The sequence below is a fragment of the Fomitiporia mediterranea genome, assembly GCF_000271605.1.
Source record: "Fomitiporia mediterranea MF3/22 unplaced genomic scaffold FOMMEscaffold_6, whole genome shotgun sequence".
NCBI classification, from domain to species: domain Eukaryota; kingdom Fungi; phylum Basidiomycota; class Agaricomycetes; order Hymenochaetales; family Hymenochaetaceae; genus Fomitiporia; species Fomitiporia mediterranea.
Window position 1 is genome coordinate 3,842,730 of NW_006760391.1, and position 21,722 is coordinate 3,864,451.

The following is a 21,722-nucleotide window of genomic DNA, read 5'->3' on the forward strand; positions in this document are numbered from 1 at the left end:
AATATGTAGTAGAAGGGTTCCCTTAAATTCTAAGAAGTGTGTACAAGTTCTACATGAATTTTGACTTGAATTACAGTCTATAATTATGAATAAGCTTCTAAAAGAGTCTATACAACTGGAAGACATGATTCTAATAAATATATACTATACTTTTAGAAGTAAGTTCTATTCAGATTGAAACTATATAGACTTGCTTAGAGAATCAGTTAACAATTATATAGATAGTATTGTAACCCTAAGACTTGGGTAGCTTACTAATCAGGTCTACTAAGACTTCTTCCTAAGAGTAATCTAGAATCTAATATAGATACAAAGGAGTCTAAACTCTTGTCTAGTAGGCCTTAGTCTGTTAGCACATATTATAACTAGTTACATACTTTAGGATTTCCCTCTATATTCCTAACTACTAGTAGTTTTAAGTAATAAGTTCCTACATTTTGTGATAGTCTAAATGTTCTGTAGTTAGATTATTATAATAAGCTTAAACAATGTTCTCCTACAGCTTCTAATTCTTCAGAATGTACAGTTAGCCTTCCTAGTAAACCTGTTCATCCTTATCCTCCTTCTAGTCCTTAGCTTACTTTTCTAGCTACTTTACTACAATCTAGTCCTGTGTGTGTTTTAGAGCTTACTATATATAAGTAACAAAGTTAACATTCTTAGATTTGAGTCAGATCTCTTAGATTGTCTCAGACACAAAACAGGAATTGTTTAGAAGAACAAGATTTTTGTTATTATTCTCCCTTCTTTTATAACTTACTTGTCTTGAGAGTAAATTGGCTTTTATCATTTGTGTTCTAAGTTTGTGAGTTAGTATAAAGTTATAGTTCTACAGTTCTAACATCTAGTAGACCTAGTAGTAGTTAAGCTTCTAAGGCACCTAGAAGTACTAGAGATTAAAGTAATCACTCTAAATCTTAAACTTTTGTATAGTACTAAGAAGATATTAACACTACTCCTTTAGAGAATAGACAATTGTAAGGAGTTCCTTATTATAAATAAGGTAGTTCTGTTCTGTTACAGAGAGGGATTCTAATTGGAATACTATTAGACACTACTTTCTGTTAATAAACTAGAACAGTACTACTCTATTTGTAAAGTTAGAAGAGTCAGCTTTAACTCAGAACTTGTTTATAACTGTCAGAACTACTAATATAGACTTACTAGTAATAGTCTACTTAAGGGACTCAAACACAGACTACTACTAATCACTCTATTGTCAAGGAACATCTTTACTAGTAAGATTGTAAAGGGGCTAGACAATAGTACTAAAGTCTTAAATAAAGTATTAGTAGTAGTTTACAAACTTAAGGAATACTTAGACTTGTTTCAGGTTCTAAGGTTATAACTAGTTCCAAACTATAGTTACCTTTGTCAGATCTATACAGACCTCTCCTCTACTAATTACAAAGCCTAGATAATCTACTGACTTCTATATAAAAGAACACTTTACTTCTTAGAGAAACAGTTTATTATTTTAGAGCTACTATAGAACTACTTGAATCAGTTAGTAATAGTACTTGACTGTCTGAGTAAAGATCAGAATATTGTCCAGATACACACTAATATACTCTAAGTTAATCAGATTCATAAGAATGTGATTCATGAATGACTAGAATGTTACAGACAAGTTAGTTAGTATAAAGAACATTATAGTCAGTTTGTACAATCTGTAATTAGTTTAGAATATAGCCTTCTACTCATCTCTGTCTTAAATCCAAATATTATTGTATCCTTATTAAACATCTAACTTAGTAAAAACCCTAGATGTATGTGTCTTATTAATAAGCTCCTGAATCAGAAGGAGCAAATACTTGTTTTTAACAGTACCCTTATTAAGACAACAATAATTCTAAACTAAGTAGAGCTTCTTATCTTTCTTTTTAATAAAGAAGAAAGAGGAGACTATAAGGGACTTTAAGAGTTGGATCTGACTGTTCTAAAGATTTTCCTGAAGGAACTCATTAAGCACCTTCTACTTATCTCTGTTGAGTAAGTAGACCTTACAATCCTTAGGTTAGAAACTCTTAGTCAATTTAATTGTATAGTTCTAAAGGTAACATTTAGGAAGCTGGTTGAATTTCTCTTTACTAAAGACTTTAGGAAACTCTTAGACAAAATCTAGCAGGCTGAGTCTATGTGTGTTCTAGAGTAGAGTTGTTCTAAGAGGGTTCTAGACTGGTTCTGTCTCAGACATTCTTCAGATCAACTCTGTTTTACCTTAACTAGAATATGTGTCTATATATTCATTCTAGTTAAAGAAGAACAACTAGTCACCTTTATTAGAACTGTTAGTAACATTAGAAGCATCTGTATCTACTTAGGACAGTAGTATAAGATAGTCACAAAACTCAGAACACTAATTGAACACAAGTGTTTACTCTAACTAGTTAATAGTAGGGTTGTAAGCCTTAAGCTATTTAAATCTAATAAAGATGTCTGTCTTTCTAAAGTTAGTAACTCTAAACTTAATACTTTCCTTATAATCCTAAATAGTTATTCATAGTTGAACAAACTTAGTAATCTAACTATTCTGGTTTAGAGTTCTGTTTATATTGTATACTAGGATTAGAAGTAGAACATGTTAAGTAGGAAGATAGTGTTTCTGTATAAAGGCCTTATTAATACACAAACTAGTGTATCTACTGTTTACTAGAGCTATTGTTTGAATCTGGGAGGACTCTAAGAAGAGAGCTAAGAGGACAAGGACTTAGAGCTAGTGTTTAAAACATTCTTTAATAAATTACTACTTGTTCTAAAGGGAACATACAACTTATACAGTCTTGTTGTCTAAGAGAGTAAGTATATACATAAACATTTCCTTATTAACCTCTCTCTTTCAACAAGGACAGACTTATGTCCTTAACTGTAAACTCAGCTAAAACTATCCCTACTTAATACTATAAATAAACTACTAAGTAGTAAACAGGGCTAGGTAGTGTTCTAAATGTTCTAAGTTTTTAGAACACAGAAGTAGTAGGTTGGATTGTGTGGATTTAGACTTAGATAAAGTACAAAGAGAAGAATCAAAAGAATCAGAAGAAATAAGAGAACTATCTACTTTTGTTTTTGACTTTTTCCTTTTTAATAAATAATTTTGTTAATTTACTTTTTCTACTTTTTCTACTTTTCTTACTTTATTTACTTTTAATCCTACAGTGTCTATTGAATCAAAAGTAGCTGTTAAAAAATCTGAGTCATAACTCTTTAGTACTACATTTACTGTTAGGCCTCTACAAAACCCTAGAGTATATAGTTAGAGTCTAAGAGTTCTAAGGTGACTTCTAAATTTGCAGAAAAGGCTTCTTACTACAAATCCTACTTGTCACTCATTATCACTCTAATGACCTGACAGATATACTATTACTTTTACAGACAGTCCTTAATTTAGTGTCCTAACTTTCTGTAAGTAAAGTATGCTCCTTACTTTTAGACTTCTCTAATGTTTATTAGAACAGATTAATTGTAAGTTATAAACAGATCAATCTAAGAGCTTAGAACTGTTAGAATCAGATACATGTGTAAGTGTTCTATACAGACTTAACACATTCAAGCTACAGCTTGGTTGAAGGAAATGGTGTATGTCTTCTAATTAGTGTAAGTAATTAGTTCTAGTATTATTCTAAGAATCTTATTAACTAATTCTGAGTAAAGAGCTTTTTCAAGTATTCTGATAAGAACATTATTGAACCTAAGTACAAATCCTACCTTCTAGGCCAGAATATTAAACTCCTGAAAGAAGGTATTAGTAGAATGTTTGCTCTGTCACAGAGACACAAGCTTGTTCTACACATTATACTTCTTATTTGAATTAATGAAGGAAGTATAGAGCTACCTTATAAATTCTAAGTATAACTCATTATTCTGAAGTTGGATCAGACTTCTAATCTAATAGCCTTCAATCCAGTTCTGGGCCCAGGTGGCTGTGTTGCCTTCCTTCATAAAGGAGAGGACAAATAAGACACAATCAAGGTCTAAGAATAGATTAGTCAAAGTAGTAGTTATATATAGTTTGACTTAGTACTAGAAGTCCTTAAAGTACTGTCTATTAAAGTCTAAAGGGTAGACTACATACATTTTCTTTCTAGAATAGGTTACAACTTCTAGAACAATTAGAACAGGTTCTGAGAGAGTTAAGAGTATATAGTTAGTAAAGGTCTCTTAAATAGAGGTCTATATATATTAAGCTAAGTCTACTTATATCTACTAATCTGGTAGAACAGTAAGGGTAGTAGTCAGTATAGGAGAGTCCATGTTTACACTACAAAGGAATCAACACTAAACTAAAAGGGGTAATGAATAGAAGAAGGGTGGCAAAAGTTTAAAAGGGTTTAAAAAGTTTTAAAATTTGAAAATGTAAAAGGGTTAGAACAAAGAAAAGAGATTAACACAATAGTACATACTAATGTCTGAAACATAGGAGAGTTATAGGGTAGTAATGAGTAGTCTTAATCTAATATTAGTAACAGTATAGAGAGGACCTGAAGGCTTAGTAAGGAGACCTAGGCTACAACTATTTTACACAATAGAAATACAGAATGTGAGTACTAGAACATAGTCAGAACTTGTAGAACAGACAGAGTGAGTGAGTGAGACAAGAGTAGAGTATATAGAGTAAGTCTAAGAGTACAGGACTACCTAGAGTAGACAAGATCAAGACTACAGGACTAGTCTGATCTTGTACACTTATATATACTAAACTATACAAGAGTACTCATAGAATAGTAAGCTACTAAGAATGATGAGCTATAAAGAATGAAAGAAAGGAAGATTAAAGATAAAGGTACAAAGAATGAAGGGATAGACAAAGGGTAAGAGACTATAGAATGAACAAAGAATGAAGGAGTGGTTAAAGGAACAGAATGATAAAGTAAGGAGGGGTAGTAGTGAGAGTCAGTCTGTATATAGTTTATAGACAGTACTCTCAAGGGACAGAAGTCCTAAGTTCTAGTACAGAAGAGTGTAGAACCCTTAGAACTGAAGGTGTAAGAGTAGAGAACTGACAAAAGGGACAGTCCTACTTCTAATTAGCTCAAGCTAAGACATACAAATAGACAACTTACTATAACATAATTATTATTATTTGTAGTATTTCTCTACTAGTTACACAAGTATTAACATTCTGTGTAAGACACACAACAGTAACTAATTCATACTGTGCCTTAGTCTTCTTGTTTAACTAGAGTGAGAGGTAGTCTTACTATCTTCAAATAAATTCCTATAAATAAGACAGTTAAGACTAATATAGCTTTAACTGTAAGAAGAATCTTGAGAAAGATAGAAAGTCTCTTATCTGTCAAGGCTTCAACTAATGTCTTATTTAAAAATAGTGTACTGACTTTTCTGATAGAGTACTAATACTCAGATTTGAAGAATATTTATAAGTTCTAATGTGTGTATATTTCTATCAGCAGAATTGACTTCTTACAATCAATAAGTAGAATTGTGATGAAATCTGATGACTGGATTAGGTTAGTATAACATTGAATGACAAAATTCTACACACCACATATAGTTCTGATCTACTCAGTCATTAAGCCTAAATGCCAATTCATTAGTTTATAACACTTGGTTACAGATATAACACACATCTACAGGTAATCCATTTTAGGCCTAAGGTTAGTAAATGTCCTTAATAATGTTATTTATCCTCTACCTTAAAAGATTAGGCTGAGTCTGGAAGTCTCCTACTAGAATTCATTATTCATGTTAAGAATGTACACAATTTTTCTAAATTACATTAACATTACTTACCAAGTACAAAACAAATTCCTTCAAGAATTCTAATGTAGCAATTCTACAATTGAAGATCAGAACAAATAAATGTATTATAATCTTACAAAGGGCTCATACTAAAAAATAAATTATATTTGTTACACTGTATAGCTTGTACTTTTATAACTATCTTGAGGTATGGTTTTTGTGAGCTAAGTTTAATGCTCACCCAAAAATACTTTGCCTGAGAATCAATAATTGAGTACATGCTCAAAAGATACTGTAGAAAGTCATACATCTTTGTCCATGTTTGTAACTTAAGTTATTTTATTTATTAGCAGAAAACCAGATGGAAGTTACAGCACTCACTAGTATGATAGACTAATATGGTTAACAGAGAAAAATCAAAGTACTTTGCAGTGATTTCCACTAAAAAGAATAATTGTAGTATACTTGGATTAATGTTTACAGTATCTGAGCAGGTGTGGAAAACACAAGTAAAACTATGATTAAGCATCTGGTTTACTATTGAGCACAAGTGCAGAAAACAATACATTAGGAGGTCTTCTTATAATGTAGGGGTTTGTGTGACTAATCAGTCTACAATTGTGCTTTGTGATAGAGGCAGTACAACTATATTATGATAGTAGCACATTTGATACCTGATATAATCCAGGATATAACAAAGGTTTGTATAGGTGGAACTACAATGAAGACTGGTGAATCTGACCTCTAGAATCCTCTGATGTGATGAGAATTAGTTATGTGCAATGATTTTGTGCCTGAGCTTGAGTCTGAGTTTGTGTCATATGTATTGTCAAACAGGCAAGTTTCCTTTATATTGCCTCTTTGAGAACATACACAGCTTGGAAGACCAAGCCACTAAAGGCTGTGTAAGGTAGACTTTGTACATATACAAAATGAGTCTCATGCACATACTTTGAACTACTCTCACAGTCTTTGAATCATCATAATAGTCTTATCTTAATAATCCACTCTGTTTCTCTGTGTAACAAACTCACAAGTTCCTCTAAACACTAAACCTTGCCTTATATCAAAATTCTGTCTTGTCATCCTGTGCCTGCTCTGAAAATACTTGGATCTGAGATTAGTCTCAAGCCTGATAACTCTGTTCATCACATTATATCAATTTGTTTTCTTTTACACAACAGTTGTTCATTAAGATTCATTCCTTTTGTTCTACATTGCCTTCCTTTTGTATATTGACTATTGCTCACTAGTTTTGAGCTGGAAACTCTATCTTGGGTTTGTAGATAAAGGAAGACAAATGACAGGGGAATTCTAAAGAAGGAACATACAAATGTGTTCATTGTTAGCCAATTCTACTTTCAGTTGGGGAAAGGCACTGATTAACACTTTCATTTGTCTGATTGAATGTACTAGTATCTGAGGGGAAAGAATGTACTGAACAATACACTCAGAGCTTTTGCAGACAACTTTGTAATAGCTATATATACTAGACTCTACTTCTTGCTAATCTAATAACACATTAGAAGTTTCATCCCCTTTGCAAAGTGTTGAGAGGGAGAACTTAAGGGGGGCACACATAGACAAGGGGTGAGGTGACAATTGACTGCTCAGTGTCTCTCATCCTTATATTGTATGTATTCTAACTGAGACATTATGAAGTCATTGTCTTATGGTTCATCTGTTGATGAACTAATCATCTCATAATACTCCCCTTCAAACTCTTACTAGTCCAAGTAAACTGGTAAGATGTTTGACTTGTGGTACATGTAGTGCTTTAGTTAATATATCTGCTCATTGATCGTTCGTCCGTATGTATTTTGCATTTATGTACTCTAACTCAATGTAGCATTTAATAAAATCTTTCTTATGATCTAAATACTTTGTTCGTTCTGAATATTTGAGTTCGTCCAATGTAACTGTTTGTATAACAGCATTGTTATTGCAATAGATATTAATTGGTGCATCAGAGACCTGCAGAATCTCTTCAGCTAAATGAGTAAGTGTGATTGCTTCCTGTGTTCCTCTTGCAAGAGCTATTAATTCAGCTTCATACGTTGAATTTGCCACCAGTGTTTGTCTTTTACTTGACCACAAAACTAATGAATTGCTCAAGTAAAATGTGTATCCTGATATTGCATGATGCCCTTCTTGCATCATACTGTCTGCATCTGTATAGTCATTCAATATTGATTGATTTGTGCTGCTGAGTTGGAGCCAGACATTGTTTGTAGTTTTTAAGTACATGTAACAATGTTTAAGTGCCAGATAATGCTCTATACTAGGGTCATTAAGGTATTTAGCTAACTGATTTGTTGCAAATGTTATATCTGGCTGCATACAGTCTGTAATGTATCTAAGTGTGCTAACCATGTTCATGTATAGTATATCAGACATTTGTTCTCTATTGTTATCAGTTTACAATACTGTTTTTAATTGTGTACCAGGCTGTATAGGTGTTTGTACACTTTGTTTGTTTGTAAGTTTGTAACGTTCTATTATACTATTAATATAACATGTTTGACACATCCTGATGAATCTATACTCTCTGTTGTGTTGAATCTCTATACCAAGTAGCCAGTGTAATTTGCTACTGTCTGTATATTGTAAATGATGTACAATAGATTGTTTTATCATTACAATAGTATTATTATTCATTACTGTGATAGTAATATTGTTGACATGTACAAATAATATGGCTACAGTTATTTCTTTCTTCTTTACAAAGAATACAGTGTTATCATGTTCGGATTTTGTTAATCTGCATTTAAGTAGTATATTAGATAGTGTTTTATACCATTTTCTGCCAGCTTGTTTTAATCTGTATAGTACTTTTTGTAATTGTAATATTTGTCCATTCTGTAATCCATCTATTAAGTTACCTGGAGGAGGTTTAACATATATTTCCTTGTCTTTGGTCAATTGTCCATACAGATATACTGATTTTATATCTATCTGATGTATTTCATAATTATTAGATGCTACCCATACTAATATTAATTGTATCATAGATAGTCTAGCAGTAGGAGCAAATAAATTGTCTGTATGATAGTCAAGGCTGTCAATCTGATAGTTTCCTTGAACTACTAATTGTGCTTTATATTTTTCTATACTATTATCAGTGTATTGCTTTATTTTATAGACAAATTGTGTTCCAATGATGTTAATATTATTGTGTGGATTTGTGATTTCCCATGTATTATGATTTTCTAATTGTTTTATTTTGTCTTTCATAGCTGCAATCCATGAATCACAATCTGGACATTGGATTGCTTCATAAAATGAAGTTGGATCCGATTGTATTTCACTTATTTTAGCATTAAATTCTGTTAAATGAATGGCAATATTATCTTCATCCTTTTTGCTAAGTGCATACATGTGTTTTGTTATGTGTTTATTCTCTATACATTGTTCAAGCTCAATAGCACATTCTGTCAGTTTCTGTTTCTGTTCCAATCAACATAATTTAGGTTCTACTTCTTTTTTGGTTAATTTAACTTTGTTGTCTGTTAAGTCTGTTGGTTCTGCTGCTTTTCCTTTTTTGTTAGGATCAGTGTTGTCTGTATCATTGTTGTCTGTTCTTGTTATTCTATTGTCTGTTTTGTTATTTTTAATTATTAAACACTCGTTTGTATTGTTGTTTGTATTGTCTATTTTCTCCCCTTCAATTTGAGGAGGTTTACCTTTGAGAAATTGATTGGACACATAAGTTACAATTATATTAAACGATTATTAAAGACACAACCAAGTGTACTATCAACTAAAATAACAAACTACAAAGAAAAAGAATGTATTGAATGTATAAAAGCAAATATTGAACGTACACCAATACCAAAACTATGTCAATCTCCTCTTGCAAATCAATTTGGAGATCTTATTCATATTGATATCATTGGTCCTATTGAACCACACACATATAAGAACATACACTACTTATTAACGATTGTAGACAATTCTACTTGTTGGTGCATAATGCTCAAATTACAAACAAAATCTAATGCATATACATAATACATACAATGGACAACTAAAATATTTACACAGTACAGAGTTAAAATAAAGCTTTTACAAAGTGATAACAATACTGTATTCCTTAGTAAAGATTTCCAACAATATTTAGATTCACAAGGAACAAAACAAAGATTAACAGTACATCATACTCTGCAACAGAACAGAATAGTAGAACAAACTCATAAAACTATATTTAGAGGTGTAAGAGCATATCTAACATCTACTGAATTACCATTTATATTATGGGCTGAAGCAGCAATTCATATTACCTATATTCATAATAGAACACTGTATGCTGCTTTAAATTACAATACCCTACATTACAAACATTACAGAACACACAGAACAATTGATAATATATACGAATTTGGTCAATATATTATCATTTGCAACGAAAATCCTACAAAAATACAACAGTAAAGTATTATCACTCATTGGATAGGATTAGACAATAAAAGTAAAGGCTATAAAACATAGTACAATAATAAAATTACCATCAAACAAAATATGGTGTTTATGTATATCATAAATAGATAGTTCGTTCATTGTTTTTAATAAATGATTATTGTACAAAATATACAAGTTATTTCTCAATCGTATATGTCTGATGTATTTGTTACATAGTAATGTTATAGTACAATTATTGTTTGTAAACATAAAAGAATAACCTTCCCTACATAGTAGTGCTTGACTTATGAGGGAAAAGGTCATTTGTGGATAGTAATAGATGTTTTGTAATGTTATGATGCTTTTTTCTCATATATTCTTTGGGATTTCAATACACATAGATCCAGCTTGATTAAGAGTCATTGTTGACCTATTTGCAATAGTTACAATTGTAGGAGTTATGTTGTGTACATCTGTTAATCAAAATAGATAAGGAGTAGCATGTATTGATACACTGGAATTGAGTAAATCCATTGTTTGCATATAGGATTTCTTGTTAGCTATGATTGTATTTGTAAATACATTGGTACATACCCAGGAAGCATATTGTTTGAATTGTTTGTCCTGGTTGCTTGGAATAAGAGTGTAGGCATTATTGTTCATTTCAACATTGCCTTCTTTTAATTCAACATTGTTTTTGTTTGGGTTTTCAATAATAAATGTGTTTGTTGTGTTTTCCACAGTTTGATTTGTTTTATGCACAATGTTAGCCTGATGTTTGGTGCATGCAAGCTTTGTAGCTTCAGTAGGAGGTTTGTAGCATTCCTTAGAGAAATGTCCTGTTTTTCTACAATTGAAACATTTTGCTTTTGTCAGATTGAACAGATTTGGCAGATTGAATTTCCTCTGCTTATTGGCTTTATACATTGTATTAATGTGTGCATTATTCTTTGTCCAATCATTAGAATCTTGTGCTTGTTTAGCACAGTAATCATTGTAGGCATTCTGCAATGTAAGGATTAGTTGCTTCAGTTTGACTTTCTTATGTTTATTGACTGGTTTGCCTTTGTTTTGGGCATCAGTAGATTGTATTATTGTATTTACTATGTGTGTATATTGCTCAGGAGTGGCAAGCAATATTGCTGCTTTGTATGTAGAGTTGTGTGGTGGATCACTGTTAGCAGACAGAGTTGCATATGCTTCCTCAAGTCTGTCTAATGTATGTCCAAAATGTTTTACATGGTCTCTACAAATAAACAGTGCTGATTTGTTGATAGCCTTTTTATGTGCTGTCTGAGGGTTAAAGCATTCTTCAAGCACTTTCATTAACTGAGGGATAGATGTATCAAAGTGCATATAGTTTGCCAATATTGTGTCAGTAATGTTATTAACTATACATGCATGAATGGCCTTAGCCATCTCCCTCTTGGCTTTGTTCTGTGGTTCATCCTTTAGTAAGTGTTTGAAGCACATAGCTGCAACACTAGAAACAATGTAGTAGTGCCACATCTTGTAGTTTGCTTTGGTCTTAAGTATTGTGATGTTTTGACCAAAGTATTTAGGTACATCAGCTGGTTTACAGTGTGTATCCATATGTGGGGGAACCATGATGCAAATGTGTGTGAATGTATGCAAGTAAAGAGTTTAGAGTGTACAGTGGATGTGTGTATGCAGGGAGCTCAAGGCTCATAACCTGTTGAGAGGGAGAACTTAAGGGGGGCATGCATAGACAAGGGGTGAGGTGACAATTGACTGCTCAGTGTCTCTCATCCTTATATTGTATGTATTCTAACTGAGACATTATGAAGTCATTGTCTTGTGGTTTGTCTGTTGATGAACTAATCATCTCATAATACAAAGTTAGTTTGCAGATATTAATTATAAATCAATTAAAAAGTTGTAGGCCTTTAAACAAAGCTTCAAAGTCACTTATTACTGTTTACAAGCACTGGTAGACTGTTAAGACAAGCATTGACACAAATATGCCAGTTACACACAAGCTTGTCAAACAAAAGAGGCCACAGGAAGTATCAAAACTACCCACACTAGTCCCCCCACAGATTGAACCAATTGGCAATTGGCATAGTGTGAAGCAGTCTGGTCTAAGTTATAAGGGTTTTACAATTCCAAGAGAGCAGTACAATAGCCTTATAAAAGGCAAGTGTTTCAGTTCAATAATTACTCAAAACTGTTGTGTGTCTTATGAGACCAACTAGACATGGAGGCTCAACACCCAGATGAAAGTGGGTGGGACCTTTGGTACATACGAGTAAGGTGTGCAGATGTTGAAACTTTGCAAGTCACAAGTGTGTATATCTCAATCATAACACAGCACCATTCTAATCTACATTTCGTTCAATTTACAGTTGCAAATAAAGAGCCAGAGAGTACAGTTACAGATAAGTGTGCCTATCAACCAAAGATTTCGTTCGGTAATGCAACGTGGAATACGTTGCGCAGAGCCTTTGGGCTTCCAAAACCAGAGAACTGACGAGAAGGCAAAATGGACGATGTTTTGTATAGCACAGAACAACGTGTATAACTTGAAACTATAGTAGTAAATGCCTAATAAATGTTGTCGTTTAATTATTTGTTATGCTGAGAATACTTCCATTTTATTTCGAGATTCCTCGAGTATTTGCAAAAACAAAAGTTTCGGCACTGGCTCCATCTTTACAAGCATTTGATAAAAATCTACCACCAGCTCTACGCACCCTCGTCGGTCAGATCTCAGTCATGATGATTTACTGACGGCCTCCACAAGACCAAGGCCTGAAGCAGTTTTAAATTTCGATTTGTTGCTAAATTGCAAGTCCCCCCGAGGATATAAATCATGCAGAAAATGAGCTGGCAACTAGAATTCATAGATTGAAAGCGACGGTGATGCAATTTGAAGATGATTCGCGAGTACGACATTATATTTTTAGTTTCAGAGGCGGATTATTCATGTGAAGGACCACATGGATGAGAAAGCTTTCAAAGCACGTAGAGGGTCTCACCACAGTCGCACCCTCATTGTCTCTATCATCCCGTTCATAACATTCGTTTGACTGCGGACGGTTGGCGAGAGCAATTCAAGTAGAAAAGGTGGTTGTGAGTGCCAAGAAGAAAGGAAAGAACGACGCTGCGCGACGCCGGCCGTTCACCGTCCCGCAGCGAGGTCCCAGTTAAAGTCGAATGCGTCGCTCTTCATGCTCGGCCGCCGCCCACCCCGCAGCTACAACGGGTCCTTTTATTTTTCAACGCATATAAAGCCATCCAATGCCTGTACAACGATTAGTATTCGACAGTTTCCGTACTGTCGTTCTTCGAGCAAATTGGCGGCTGCTTCCACGAACACTTCCACCGTGACGACGACGCGCTTCGTTTCATTTGGCCTTTCGTCTGCTCTTAGACGACTTGGTCTCTCTTCTTCCTCTTCACAGCAACTTCCTATACTTCCGCTTGTTGCACCGAGGAAACGGGGCCAGACGATGACGATTAGGCATTTGTCAAGTTCGAGGTCGAAACCCCTGCCTGCTTCGTCTGCTTCCTCAACCTCGGACGAGTCGGATGACGACTCACATTCACATTCCTCTGTCCACTCGCATTCACATTCTCACTCAAACTCGCACTCTCATTCGCATTCGCATTCTGTGTTCGGGAGCCATTCGCACTCTCGCGATGATGAACCACATCAAGACGTCGAGGGCATTATGCAAGCTTTACAAGGCAAAGGCGATCGCGGAAGTCGTATCACACTTCTTGGTCTGGTTGTAAACGTCGGGCTTACGGGTGCCAAGGGTGCTGCAGGATGGTACATGAACTCTGCTGCATTACTCGCCGAGGCCGGGCATTCTGCAAGCGGTTCGTAAAATTCCATATTCATTTTATTTATTCATGAGAAACACGTCTAATTTTATTTCATGATTGACGTGTCCGTAGATCTGCTGGGAGACTTAGTCACTCTCTTCGCTTGGCGTTTCTCCCGACGCACACCGACGCTCAAATACCCCTACGGCTTCGGCAAATTCGAGACACTCGGAACAACAACAGTCGCGCTCATCCTCATCGGCGGTGCACTCGGTATCGGGGTACACTCATTCACACTCCTCACGCACCACCTCGTCGAAACAGCTGCATCACTCCCACCCGGCCCTGCTCAAGTCCTAGTGCAGAACGTCACAGAGGTCGCGCAGACAGTCGCCACCGCCGTGCCTTCCGCTCACTCCCACGCACACATCCATGGTGCAGAACTCGCGTTAGACCCAAACGCGGCGTGGTTTGCCTTGGCGAGTGTCATTATTAAAGAATGGCTCTACCGAATTACGAAACGCGTCGCTACAGCTGAGAACTCGGGTGTCCTCCTCGCCAACGCGATACATCACCGAGCAGACGCATATACGAGTGCAGTAGCACTCGTAGCTATCCTCGGAACTTGGGCCTTCCCTGCACTCCCTCTCGACCCACTCGGAGGTCTACTCGTTGCGATGGTAATCCTTAAACAAGGCGCAGGGTTATTCATGGGTGCGTTCGGAGAACTTACAGACGCAAGTGTCTCTTCGCGTACACGAAGATCACTTGAGAATGCTCTTGTCCCATTACTAGAAGAAGGTGGGGTATTGAAAGGTATAGACGAGCTCCGCGCAATGCGCGCAGGTGCTCTCCTCTTTGTCGACGTAAAAGTGCGCGTGTCCTCGAGTTTACCCGTGTCTGACGCTTCGGCGCTCGAGACTCGTATTCGCGAGGCATTGATTGCGGTTAGGAAGGAGATTGCTGAGGTGAGGGTAAAGTTCGTACCTGAGTCGTCTGAGCAGGAGAAGGAACGAATAGAGTTAGAACGAGACGACTCAACAACAAATTTTGGGTCTGAGAAAGATGGGCGATTATGAGGAGGATGAAGAAATTGCTTTGTGTATGATTATTCTTTTTCTTTTGTCAATTTGGTTTATTTTGTATTTGTCTCTTTGCTATCTGGATCGCACGGTATACCTGTACGTCTAGCCTTCACTCTGTCTGTTTCTTTAACTGATCTTTGCGTATACTTAGATTGTTACATTATTCGCGTTAATACAATACACAATGGAAAGACATTTGCTCGTATCTATCTATCCATTGAACACATGATTTATCGGGGCTTCTTCACACGTCCAACCTGTCAAACTTAAATAATCCCGTACTTCTTGATCCTGCAACAACACTTGAACACCTAAAAGCAATGCATTAAAGTCCGTGCGTGTTGAATCGTCGGGTATACCTCCACCGATATCCAGACCTTCCTGAAAGCTCACGTGATATATTGCGGGGGTCATTTCTGGATCTCCTGGTTGAGACGTTTATACCCTTCCTTCGTGTTCTCTACTCACTAATTGTTGCTTAACTTATTTAGAACCGTTTATCCGCTTGGATGCGATGACGAACGATATCGATATAAAGACAAGATTAGAACGTACTCGTGACGAACTCTCACCAGTCTCCAAAGTTGCATCACTTCCACCTAAATCAAAAATGCTACGGATCTTCCAGTCCTAGGCATTCAATGAACTTATTGAACTAGTGGCCTATGATTACAATTGATACGAGGCGAGCGGGCTAGATAGGCTAGGTTTGCGTTGAAGTACGGTCAGCGTGAGTATCAAGAAGTTCCGAAGCCTAGAAGGCGTGGCGAAATGAACTAGGAAGAGATAGGGCATGGTGGGATGGACGGCGAATAGCGAATGGTGAAGATTAAGATTAAGATACTTGAATGGATGTGAGCATTATGATGGCATGTGTTCATTTGTTAGGTCATTTCCGTCTTAATAGCTCCAGGTCTTCCCTGTCGACAGAAAACGTTTGGAGAGCACCTAGGACCCGGTATCCGTTTCCGCATCCCGCATTTCGATATAAATATGCGCTGGATACAATGCGAAGGGGATACTCTACTGCATCCCCTCTACTGTGTCACGGGCACCTTGAACGATGACAGAAGTACTCAGTGCGATTTCAACTTCCTTCACCCCGAGGTCCTCGCTCTTCCAGCCTCCTGACTCCCCGACGACGAAGAGGTCCCTGGGTATACAGACTGGAGAGAAAGAGGAGACCTTCGAGGGTAAACCACTAAGCCAGCTTTTCCCTGAGGAGAGACGTGGATGGCGCGGATACGTTGAGTGGGAGCTTGCACCAGAGAGGAAGAAGGCGGCGCAGGAGATTCTAAAGACAAAGAACTTCACTCCAATCCCCGGTTCGTCCCTTCTCAATTTCACCTATCGTGTGTAGGACGTTTAGGCCTGCCCCCTCTCTGGCGATCGCCAATAGAATTCCAATTCGTTGACCTACCCAAGAGTCTTTGGAAGCCGAAGAATATAATCCTTGTTGGCCACCGCTGGAAAGAATATCATGCTGCGCTGGGTCTCCAGCATATTGTCGATTTTAGCTGGGAAACTGTCCAACGCGAGAAACCTGACCTGATACATCTGTTGGATTTCCCGTATAATGGCGAGACGACGAGAGACCAGTTGATGGAAGGGAAGATCACGGACAATCGGTATCATTTGTATGTGTATTCATTATGAATATGTCTCACGGTGTGCTAAGTACAAGTACGACTTGAATAGTATACGGAACCATGGTGGTGTGCCTGACATCGACGCAGACGATTACGAGCTCGAGATTGGTGGACTAGTGAACAAACCGGTCAAGATCAGCTTCAAAGACTTGCAAGATCCAAACAAGTTTCCGTAAGTCGTTCTTTGCTTCATCGTTCTCACTTGCTGGTTAATATCATGCCGGTTAATATCATGCTCATTAACATCCACTCAGTCAGAAAGAAGTGACCGTGACGTTGCAATGCAGTGGCACACGTCGTATCGAACAAATCGGGGAGTACCCAGGTGATGGAGACGAATTGATTAATGCACCATGGGGTGAAGGCGCTATGTAAGCATGATATCATCATTTATACATGAATTAAAGCTGACAGGGACTATTTTCTAGCGGTACAGCGGTGTATCGCGGTGTCCCACTAAAGAAAGTTCTCAAAGTTGCATGTGGTGGCGTCAAACCGGAGTGCAAACACCTCGAATTTATCGGTGCTGATACCTATTTCAAGTATCTCTTCACTCGTTCCCTTCAATCTTCTTGCCTAAAAGTCTTAATCGTCTAATAGGAAAGGCACAGTATACAACTACGCAGTCTCCGCGCCCTATCGCAAAGTACGCGCAAATGGGGGTGAAGAAGTCCTCCTCGCATGGTCCATGAATGGCCAGCCTCTCCCAAAGATTCATGGATATCCTCTTCGAGTCGTTGTAGCAGGCTTTATCGGCGCACGTAGTGCCAAATGGGTGTATCGTATCAACGCACTGACAGAGCCGAGTATGGGTCCCGTACAGAGACAAGAGTATTTATATTATACAAGTCAAATTGGGAAGCAGAATGCGATGTATTCGAATGGGTTCTCGATTCAGAATATGCCTGTTTCGTACGTGTCTTATCCGCTTACCCTTTAATTTTTCCATTCGACTTGGATAGACGGATAGTTGATGTGATTTGTGTAGGAGCGCGATCATGCATCCGTCGGACAAGCAAGTTATCGTGCACGATGGGAAGATCAAAATCGACGGTTGGGCGTACAGCGGAGGAGGCAACTGGGTTGAACGTGTCGAAGTTTCTCCGGACGGGTCAGTTTGCCAATATCCTTCTCCATCCTCAATTCATTCTAGTTGTTTAGTGGCCACGTCTGGTACGCAGTGCCTGAAGAAAACCTTACGAAGAAGGTGCATCCGCATCAACGTGTCTGTCAAGTCAATGTAGAAAGCTAACGCTTGATACTACAGCACTACCACGCCTGGCGTCTCTGGCATGTCGAGCTCCCTGTCGACGCAGAAGGATGGCTTGAGTTCTGCGTTCGCACATGGGACTCGTCGAATAACACACAACCGACATTCGTCAGGTCTGCTTGGAAGTAAGCCCTTTCATTCCACGCTCATCCCCACCCGAACCTACTGAAATTTCTATTCTAGCTGGGATCTCCATGTCACATCGTCGTGCCACCGCGTCAAACTGTACAGTGTGAACCGCTCACGCCCCGCAACACAGAGGAGACTCGAACTCCTCCAGAGGCATGGTGCTAGCATCGAAGACCTGAGCAAGCCATTTGAAGGTACACTGGAAGATCCGGAGGCGTATCTGCAGGCTTATAAGAGTCATGAGAGGGAGCCGGTAGATTGACTTGTGCAGAACAGGAGGGGTACATTTCTTTGGCTCGTACTAAGTGAATTTCTGAATGTGTGTGTCGTTGGCAAACAAGTTGTACAACAGAACAGGAAACCATTATCACAATGTCTTGCCATTCTGTATTTCTGCTGCAAGGCTACGCAGCAATATACAATACATTTACAGACTCGACTTTACAATACAATTTATTTCTGATATCTTGTCGGCTCGGAAGCTAATCCGGATAGAGGCTCTCAAGGATCTTCACGACCTCACCAAATAGGGGCTCCTCCCTGCTCTTCAATGCGCCCTCCGCAATAGTCGGTAAATCCTCCCTTGGCACACCACAAGCCTTCAAATCCGTCTTCAGCCCGAGGTTGATAACCAAATGCTCAACCGCGTGCGCTAGCAATTGAATATCTGCATCTTCACTTCCAGCAGACTCAATACAGAGGTGACCTGCAGCTCTTGCCAGCGCGCGTTTATGTTCTGGTGCTGCGAAACGTGCTTGGAGGGCTACGACCGGAGCGAGGGTAAGACATGAAGTGATTCCATGCGGGATACCGTATTTCGCTCCTAGTCGGTGTCCTAGAGCATGTGAGAGTCCAACCGGGGCGTATCCTTCCTGCTTGAGCGGCCAGAGACTCATCCATGAGGCGATTTGAAGCTTTTGACGGATTTCAATGTTGGAAGGGTCAGATTTGGATGCTGGGAGATGCATGAAGAATGCTGCGAGAGCATCATAGCAGAGGACTTTGAGAGGGTAGGGTACACCTCGTCTGTACAGGTTTTCTGTTGTGCGCAATGTTAGGATATAATTCGCTTTATGCCGATATTACGTACCGACTGCATGGTCCACTGCGCGCATACCAGTTGAGAGCCTAGTATTGATTATGAGATAAATAATTGATGAGACATTCGTTTGAACTGACCATAGGCGTTCAGGAGTCGCGAGAGTGAGCTCTGCATCAAGGATGATTCCCGCTGGTGCAAGCTCCGGATCTGATACAGCGACCTTTTCTCCCTTTTCATTCGTGTACCCTGCACCGACCTGGTTGGGACAGGGTGAGATATCGATGAATGCCAAATAATACATAAATACATGAAATTACGAACCGTATATTCTGCAGCACTTAATGTTGTCGGGATCGCGATATGCGGGAGGAATCGCTTGCTCAGATCACGTTCATGAAGACGATATACAATCGCTTTGGCGGCGTCGATCGGGCTGCCACCTCCGACGCTTACAATGATGTCCGCACCAACTCGAGCGAAGAGATCTATTCCTGCGTTGATTCCTGCAACAGGCGCATGTTCTCCGATCTCCCAGAATGTTTCTCCATACGCATTTTGTGACTTGAGGACATCTTCGACTTTGCGTACAACGTCGGTCTATAAGTGTGTGTGTGTGCGTGAATAGTGAAAGATAGGGTATCAGTGTCTGCCTACCTTCGTATGTAAGCTGCGACCAGTGACGACGAGTGCTTTCTTTCCTCCGAGCGTTGATAACAATTTCGGCAATGCGGTCTTCAAACAACCAGGTCCATAGTACACTCCCTTCAGAGGGTCCGTGTATGCATACGAGCCTTGCAGTTCTGGGTCCATGTTCGTCGCTCTGGATGTGAGGCAGAGGGCCTACTCAGATGGTGTACGAGGGAGGTTGCTGCAAGGATATTCACTACTTGCCCAGGGGTCCTTAAGAATGATGCCAAGGTCCTGGCACGTCAGGAGTAAATTGAGAGGATCGACTTGCACGGGACACGTTGACCGTCAATTGTGGCTAAAACAGAGTTTATTGCAGTAAATGCTTACCTTGAAATATTTCTCAATAAATGAACAAAAGGAGCTTGCAATTCTGGGTCTACGTTCGTCGACGTGAGTGTGAGACTGAGGATGACATCGCAGTGAACGCATTAACGCTGCGGTTAAAAAGATGTAGCGGTGAACGACGGACCGTATTCCCTCCTCTTTGCTTTCTCATCCTTACTCAACGACGGACATACGTACGCTGCGTTCGAATGACTTCGAGGTGTTTGCGGGTGTTGACTAGCGCAACGGGGGTTATTGCACAGAACAGAGCAAGAGCGTTCTCAACAGCGTCTGCCACTCGGCAAAGCGATACGCGTCCACCATTCAACACTGCTCCTGCCTTCCATGTTACTCAACACCCAGATGAAGAATGGAAACTCGGGGATGGTATGCGAACAACAACTGAGCTTGGTGCAAGATGGAAGAAAGACGAGAAAGCTGGGTGGAAGACAATGAACTTTGCTGAGATGGAGAAGCCGTAAGTGCCACAATAATTTGTTTGTTTGTTTTGTATTTGTTTTTACTGATGTTTTATTTACGGAAGGCTAATCTACAAGATGTTGACCTCTGCCATTGTCCCCCGGCCTATTGCATTTGTCTCGACCATCTCAGAGACAGGCGTCCCAAATCTTGCTCCATTCAGGTGGCCCATATTTTAATCGTTTGATACCGAAGTGTTTGGCTGACGTGCTGGATGTAGTTATTTCTCTTTGGTAAGTCATAATACATCATTTCTTAAAAAATATTTGTCCTGAGCAAAAAGGACAGGTAGCACATAATCCACCATTGGTCAGCGTATCCTTCACCCTGCCCGCAAATCGGCCCAAAGATACTCGGGAAAACATTAAAGCCACCAAGGAGTTTACGGTCAACATCATCAGTGAACCGTAAGTACCCATTTAAGTCATTCCAATTACCATTCTGCTGAAATTCGTGTCGGACAGGTTTGTTGAAGCCGCAAATTCGGCTTCGGTTGAAGCTCCAGCTGACGTTGATGAATGGATAGTCAGTGGACTAACCCAGGAGCCAAGCGTGCGTTTCTCTCAAAATTTAAATGTGAATATATTTACATTCTATGCTAATGATAGGATGTAGTGAAACCACCTCGTGTACGCGAAAGCGCCGTAAGCTTTGAATGCGAGGTCCGTTCTCTCCACAATCATCCTTCACTCCTACAATCCTAACCTTTGCACATTTCTAGCTCTTCCACTTTCTCGACATCTCTCCCTCTTCAACTGGACCAAGCCTTCCCGACGCAACCAACTCCCTCGTCCTCGGCCGGATCCGCCGTGCACATGTCCGGAATGCCGTCCTCGCCTCCGACAGTCTGCAAGTTGACACTGCAGCTTTACGCGCTGTGTCGAGGTTAGGTGGAACTGCGTATGCACGGATTGGTGAAGGGTTCGAGATTCCTCGGCCGAGTTGGAGGAAGGAGGAGGGCACCATTCGAGAACTGATGAAAAAGGGTGGAAGGCAAGTCGATGATTGACGAAGTCGTATGTTATAGCCGTTGATATCGAGAGTTAATGGCACTCTAATAGAACGATTACTGCATGAAGTATTTCCGCTTCCAGACCACTATTTCTAAACAGTTTGCATTTTTTACTATTGCCACAGGAGACAGCAACTAGTGAAATAGC

General features: G+C 38.9%; 4 protein-coding genes across 4 annotated transcripts; 3 read left to right on the forward strand and 1 right to left on the reverse strand.

Moving 5' to 3' along the window:
* Positions 1 to 13,574: 13,574 nt before the first annotated feature.
* Positions 13,575 to 14,972, forward strand: FOMMEDRAFT_28909 (uncharacterized protein; the record flags this gene model as incomplete). Its single annotated transcript, XM_007267075.1, has 2 exons — positions 13,575 to 13,947; positions 14,026 to 14,972. The coding sequence occupies 2 exons, from the start codon at positions 13,575 to 13,577 to the stop codon at positions 14,970 to 14,972; spliced, it is 1,320 nt and encodes a 439-aa protein (XP_007267137.1).
* A 1,069-nt stretch (positions 14,973 to 16,041) lies between these two features.
* Positions 16,042 to 18,288, forward strand: FOMMEDRAFT_156835 (sulfite oxidase; the record flags this gene model as incomplete). The annotated part of the gene is made up of 10 exons (XM_007267076.1): positions 16,042 to 16,303; positions 16,378 to 16,615; positions 16,677 to 16,799; positions 16,882 to 16,998; positions 17,056 to 17,169; positions 17,228 to 17,539; positions 17,616 to 17,738; positions 17,789 to 17,834; positions 17,895 to 18,022; positions 18,081 to 18,288. 10 exons carry the CDS (start codon positions 16,042 to 16,044, stop codon positions 18,286 to 18,288), a joined length of 1,671 nt encoding a protein of 556 aa, XP_007267138.1.
* A 220-nt stretch (positions 18,289 to 18,508) lies between these two features.
* On the reverse strand, positions 18,509 to 19,878 carry FOMMEDRAFT_84647 (alcohol dehydrogenase IV; the record flags this gene model as incomplete). Its single annotated transcript, XM_007267077.1, has 5 exons — positions 18,509 to 19,065; positions 19,117 to 19,154; positions 19,206 to 19,324; positions 19,390 to 19,665; positions 19,723 to 19,878. The coding sequence occupies 5 exons, from the start codon at positions 19,876 to 19,878 to the stop codon at positions 18,509 to 18,511; spliced, it is 1,146 nt and encodes a 381-aa protein (XP_007267139.1).
* Positions 19,879 to 20,291: 413 nt separating this feature from the next.
* Positions 20,292 to 21,571, forward strand: FOMMEDRAFT_146973 (uncharacterized protein; the record flags this gene model as incomplete). The annotated part of the gene is made up of 7 exons (XM_007267078.1): positions 20,292 to 20,560; positions 20,627 to 20,725; positions 20,783 to 20,795; positions 20,851 to 20,969; positions 21,027 to 21,114; positions 21,171 to 21,224; positions 21,284 to 21,571. 7 exons carry the CDS (start codon positions 20,292 to 20,294, stop codon positions 21,569 to 21,571), a joined length of 930 nt encoding a protein of 309 aa, XP_007267140.1.
* Positions 21,572 to 21,722: the final 151 nt, after the last annotated feature.